The sequence below is a fragment of the Palaemon carinicauda genome, chromosome 10 (genome assembly GCF_036898095.1).
Source record: "Palaemon carinicauda isolate YSFRI2023 chromosome 10, ASM3689809v2, whole genome shotgun sequence".
Classification (NCBI taxonomy): Eukaryota; Metazoa; Arthropoda; class Malacostraca; order Decapoda; family Palaemonidae; genus Palaemon; species Palaemon carinicauda.
Genome location: NC_090734.1, coordinates 120,492,747 through 120,498,746, shown reverse-complemented (window position 1 = coordinate 120,498,746; position 6,000 = coordinate 120,492,747). Strand labels below are relative to the sequence as shown.

Here is a 6,000-nt window from a genome sequence, read left to right as displayed (position 1 = left end):
GACGAAGAAGGACAACGTTGGATGGAACACTTATTAAGGTCATGAATAGGAGATACAAAGGGAATAATATGATATACGTGAAGCTGATGAAGGCCTTGATGTGCCCATGAGTGAATTCAGTTCAAAGTCGAAGCTATCATTAAAATAATACTCAGAAGATGGAAAGCTGTGGTTACGATGGCATAACTGCTGGGATGATACTGGCTGGAAATGAAGTGATCCCCAGAATACTTACAAAATTATTTTGTAGAATGTGGCATGAAGAGGTAAACCCTGATATATGGGAGTTAGGAGTGAAAATGGCAAAAAAATGAGACACTCATTGCAATAATTACAGAGGCATCACTTACATCGATTGTCATGAAAATATATATAGGATGCTCATTATTCTAAAGAGACTAGAAAGAAAGATTGATGAAAAGCTGAGAGATGAATAATGCTTGCTTACTAGAATGCATGAAATATCAGAGAAGGTTGGACTCAAGATAAATAGAAGCAAGACAGATGGTGAGAACAGAATTTGCAATGGAAGGAGAAAGGATTAATGAGGTAAAATTATTTGATTATTTAGGTGGTATGATATCCTAATACAGGGTCTTTAGAATTAGATTTTAGTGAAAGATTAAAAAAAGCAAATAAGACAATGGCTAGGTTAAGTAAAATTTGGAAATCAAATCGCTTGAAATTGAATTATTATTATTATTATTATTATTATTATTATTATTATTATTATTAGCTAAGCTACAACCCTAGTTGGAAAAGCAAGATGCTATAAGACCAAGAGCTTCAAATAGGGAAAAATAGCCCGGTGAAGCAAGGAAATACATAAACGATATGAGAAAAAATTAACAATAAAATATTTTAAAAACAGTAACATCATTAACCTCTGCATATGAAAATCATGCGATATATCAGTTTAGTGAGATCTGTTTTACTGTATGGACACGAGTCGTGGTATGACGATGAATCAATCTCCAACAGATTTAGTAGATTTGAGAACAAAGCCCTCAGAAGAATATTGGGAGTTAAATGGCAGGGCAGGATTAGAAATGAAACTATAGGAAAGATTACTTGAGTGTCATATGTGGATGAGATCATGGTGAGGGGTAGATGGAGATGGTTTGGGCATGATCTTCGTACTCCTCAAGAGAGATTATTATTGCATATGTTTAACTGGGCTCCACAATGCACTAGAAGAGTTGTAAACCCCAAGCCTACATGGGTCAGGACTATGAAGCGAGAAGTAGATGATGAATGGAGAAGTATTGAATAAAATAAACTCATGACAGAAACAACTGGAGAAATCTAACCGAGGCCCTTTGTGTCAACAGGCATAGGAGATTTTATATATAATGTGTGTATATATATATATATATATATATATATATATATATATATATATATATATATATATATATATATATATATATATATATATATATATATATATATATATATATATATATATATATTTATTATATATATAAAACTGTGTGTGTAACCTGAAATAATGTAGCTGTTGTAAAGCTATACGATATCCATCATAGATTATTTAATAGTCCCGTAAAACGGCAGTTGTTGATATCCCTTAAATATCCAGGTTTTAGTTCTCTCCTTTAGATATTAGTTTATTTCATTATTTTTTGTATTTTTTCCATCTATTTTATAAAGTTCTCAACTCATTATTTTTATTCATTCTTTTTATTAGGTTTGGAAGAGCAGAAGGAAGGCAGTGGGACTGGTCCAGTGAAAGCTACCAATACGATGCTCATGGACTCTTGGAAAGTGTCTCAACATCTACGTCGCACAAAACCACGTATTCATTCGGGGATACCAGACTGGTTAGTTATCGCCTTATAAGTTCATGAAGGACTTGTGTTATGTTAATTTTAAGTTTAGTATTTTCAAATACAAGGTTGTAGCTCAGTTTTATGTCTTGACATACTGCCAATTTTCTTGGTGTATAGCTTTTGTCATTAGTATACTGTACACCACTTGCATATTACTAATACCCTTAATTTGTAACTATAATGTTTATTAGGAAACCAAATGTCGGAATTTGTTTACAGTAACTTTCTTTTTAGTCAGTGAAATGCACTTATGAATAACAACAAAACCTATTTATTTGATGCCATACTCTGTAACAGATTAAATTTCTGACATTAGTACATCTATTTATGAAATACCAAAAGTATTTGAAGTTTACTAAAATTATCTTATTTTCTCACAGCCATCAACAATCACACTTCCATCAGGGAGGTCATGGGGCCTGCATTATGATGAAAGGGGCGGCCTGAAATACATGACAACGCCAACAGGATCAGCACATTTCTTTTCACTACAGCCATCATTTGGCTGGCTTGTATTCTCTTACACTCCACCAGGATCTACCCATTCCTACAGGCAATACTTGGACCATGCTGGGCGTTTATTGTTAACAGTATTTCCTGCCTCTTCAGGCAAGGTTATGTACACCTACACAGAGGCTGGCCAGTTGAAAGAAATTGTGTCTGGTGATGGGAAGACTGAATTTGGCTATGGGAAAGATGGTCTAGTCGCTGAAATCATGCATGAAGAGGTTGACCTTGAATACAAGATCGATTTTCTCTATACTGGCGTCCTCCTTCAGGAACTACGTATCGACTATGGTGCTAGAACTGGGCTAAGCAATGTGAAATTTACCTATGAGTATGACTCAAACTTCAGAGAAACAAGCTTTGCTGGACGAATTGGGGGCCAAAATCTGAATCCTTTCCCATTTGCATACAGTGCCTCCACAGGTGGTCCATCTCAGATTGGTCATTTTGAAGTGACTCATAACCAATTGAATGACACAACTATCCATGATGGTACTGCTATTTTCACTCGTCATTTAGACTCTCACCTTAGAGTGTCTGAGACTTCTGTCACAATGCATAACATGGAGGTGTTCAAGCTTCAGATTTTCTATAATGCCGATGGAAAAATCACCCAAACAAAAACATTCACCCTGAATTTCCACACAAAGACGTATACTAATACTAAAAACTACACATACGATGCTGATGGCCAACTTATCAGCGTTGAGGCAAAAGAACCTTGGAGTTTCAGCTACGATGCCAATGGCAATATGCTGTCTCTCACATACTCAACAAATACAATCCCCATGAAGTATGATTCTCAAGATCGCATTGAAAGGTTTGGTGAGGGAGTGTATAGGTATAACTCTAGAGGAGCCATTGTGCAAAATGCCCACGAAGTAACATATCAGTACAACGCAAGAGGACTTCTGGTGCGTGCTGCCAAATCTGGTCGTTTCAATATAAGGTACTTCTATGACCACGAGGATCGTCTGGTAGCCAGAAAAGACAACTTTGGCAATGTCACCCAATTTCTTTACACTGACCAGAGACATCCAGATCAAGTTACTCATATTTATAGTCCTCGTAATGGCAACCTGATTTCCTTGGTGTATGATGACCGTGGACATATCATATTTGCCCAGGTAGAATTATACTTTCAAGTGATTTTTTATCAGTACAGTCTAAGCTTTTGTGAAAAAAAAGAAGTCTTAAGTGGCTAGGTGATCTTTTTATGATAGTCATTGGGAAAAAGTATGCTTATCAGTTAATTCCCCCATTCAAGTAATAGTTTCAAAGAAGAAAAGATAGGGCATTAGAATTAGAATTCTCTTCTGTATTGTAAAAAAAATTTTTATTATCATTAGAATTCTCTTCTGTATTGTAAAAAAAATTTTTATTATCATTATGCTGTCAATCAACCCTTTTAAAACATTCAATCTGTATTGATTATGAAGGAGGTTATTAGGAAAATGCTATTCCTTGTTACATTAGTACTTTATATTAGATTTAGACTAATTTTTCCACTCGCATTAGTTCATGTTTTTTGTTTAACCTGCCTTACTTTTCCTTCTATAAGAAAAATAAGTTTCATTTTAGTAGGAAATTAAATCAATGATGTAATATATGTGATGTCTTTATGCATAGTCTACTATGAAGGTATTTTCGCTTACAGGTGTATAGAAATAAATACTACATTGCTACTGATGAGTGTGGCACCCCAGTCATGGTCTTCAATCAGTATGGAGAAGTTGTACGCGAGATGACTCGGTCGCCTTACGGCCACATAATGTATGACTCGAATCCGTACCTGTACCTTCCTGTTGACTTCTGTGGTGGCTTATTAGAGACTCGAACAGAGCTAGTGCATATGCCAAAAGGTCGAATATATGATCCACTCATAGGTAAGATTTCCTATTTATTTTACAACAGGAACTTCTGTACATTAATGTCTATTTTTACATGAAAGTTGATAAATGGAATTTGGTAAAATTTTATTTTTTTCCATACACTATTCTAAATTAACTGTATACCATAGTACAGTATTACTTTCTTGATTTCATGCCATTTTAATTTTGGTAAAATTTAATTTTTCAATATTCTAAATTAACTGGATACCATAGCATTACCATACATTCCTGATTTAATGTCATTTTAATTTGAATCTTGTACAGTATAACAATATATATTTTTTACTTTAAAAGGCCAGTGGCTCTGGCCATCTTGGGAAGATGTAGCAAACAATCTGTTGACTCCTTCGAAGCTCTCGCTCTACCGTTACAATGGAAATGATCCCATCAATGTCCACCTCAAACATTGGAAAAATTTTGGTATGTTCTGTCTCTTGTTTATTTCATTAATGTCTCATTATTGAGACAATTTTTCCTTTAACATCTCTTTAAAAATTATAATTAAGATCCCATCTTTAGCTGTTGCAGATAATTACAATCCTATCTATTTTTTAATTAATTATATTTCTCTTGTTGACTTCATTTATAATCCCCATCATGAAGTAAAATAAATAACTCTTACAGCCAAGGTTTTTTTTTAAGTCATGCATGTAAAAAGATTCTATCTCAATCCTTACAATCAAGATCCAGACTTTAAGCCTCAATGAAGATCTAGTTTCGTGACAATCTTTCAGTGAAAAATCCACTTCAAACTAATGTCAGGATACCATCCTTTATCATCTTGCAGGTAAAACATAATCATAGCTGTTATATTTGACATTCCCTCTTTAACTTCTTTTCACTTAATTAGGATACAAAGATTGGTTGTCCCACCTGGGATACAACCTGGAGAGCTTGGCTCCACAGCTAGCATGGGCAACAACTAAGCACCCAGCTCCATCCCTCTGGCAAGCATTCACAAGATCACCTCCTATTCCTACAAGAACTGCAGCCTCTCCATTCATGGAAAATGTAATTTGATTCATATTGGTAAAACAATTGCTTTGTGCAGTTGATAATCTAACATGAAGACAGCCATCCTATTTTGTACTGAAATTTTAATGGATAAACATTTTTTGTAATCATATAATTGATTTTACAATAATTACTCTTTAGCCACCACCTACAACATTTATGACCTTTCACCAGAAATGGGTTGCTGGGGTAAATAGGTGTGGCAATTGTATTGCTTTTAAGTTTGATATTTAGTGAAAGAAACTTCCAACTTGCTCAAATTTCTTTTGTAATCTAAGTTTTCATGGCTAAAGATTAAATAGGTAATGAAAGAAAAGGTAAATCAGGACACACTACATTATACGGGACTTGTAACAACAGAAAATATAAATCGGGATACTACAATATATGGGACTTGAACATCTTGCCCTTATCCGAGTTATTTTCAATACAAAACTTACTTTATCTGTTTAGGTTGTTGGAGTTGGATATGTGAGTGGTCTCATTCTAACACTGCAAGAGGCTGCCCGCACAACCTCCAGGCTGTCTACGCTCACACCTACGCGTCTCAGACATGACTTCTGGCCAGATACTCATAAGGTGAGTTTTTAATGAATGATGTGATATTTTTGTTTAATCTGTTACTGTTTTATTTTCTGTTGTAAAATGTGGATTAAGGAGCTGCTATGCAATAGTAATTGGCAATAAAAATATTTGATGCTTTTGTACATTTGATCTCAGTACAGCAAGTGTATTAT

The 6,000-nt window shown here is 34.6% G+C and overlaps 1 protein-coding gene across 1 annotated transcript in view; it reads left to right on the top strand.

Moving 5' to 3' along the window:
• The window catches only part of Ten-a (tenascin accessory), a 131,348-nt gene that overhangs the window by 99,340 nt on the left and 26,008 nt on the right, over positions 1-6,000 (top strand). Inside the window, exons 18-23 of the mRNA XM_068381143.1 lie at positions 1,709-1,841; positions 2,231-3,484; positions 4,015-4,243; positions 4,544-4,669; positions 5,100-5,260; positions 5,717-5,842. Coding sequence (XP_068237244.1) covers positions 1,709-1,841; positions 2,231-3,484; positions 4,015-4,243; positions 4,544-4,669; positions 5,100-5,260; positions 5,717-5,842 — 2,029 coding nt within the window. The remainder of the gene's footprint in view (positions 1-1,708; positions 1,842-2,230; positions 3,485-4,014; positions 4,244-4,543; positions 4,670-5,099; positions 5,261-5,716; positions 5,843-6,000) is intronic.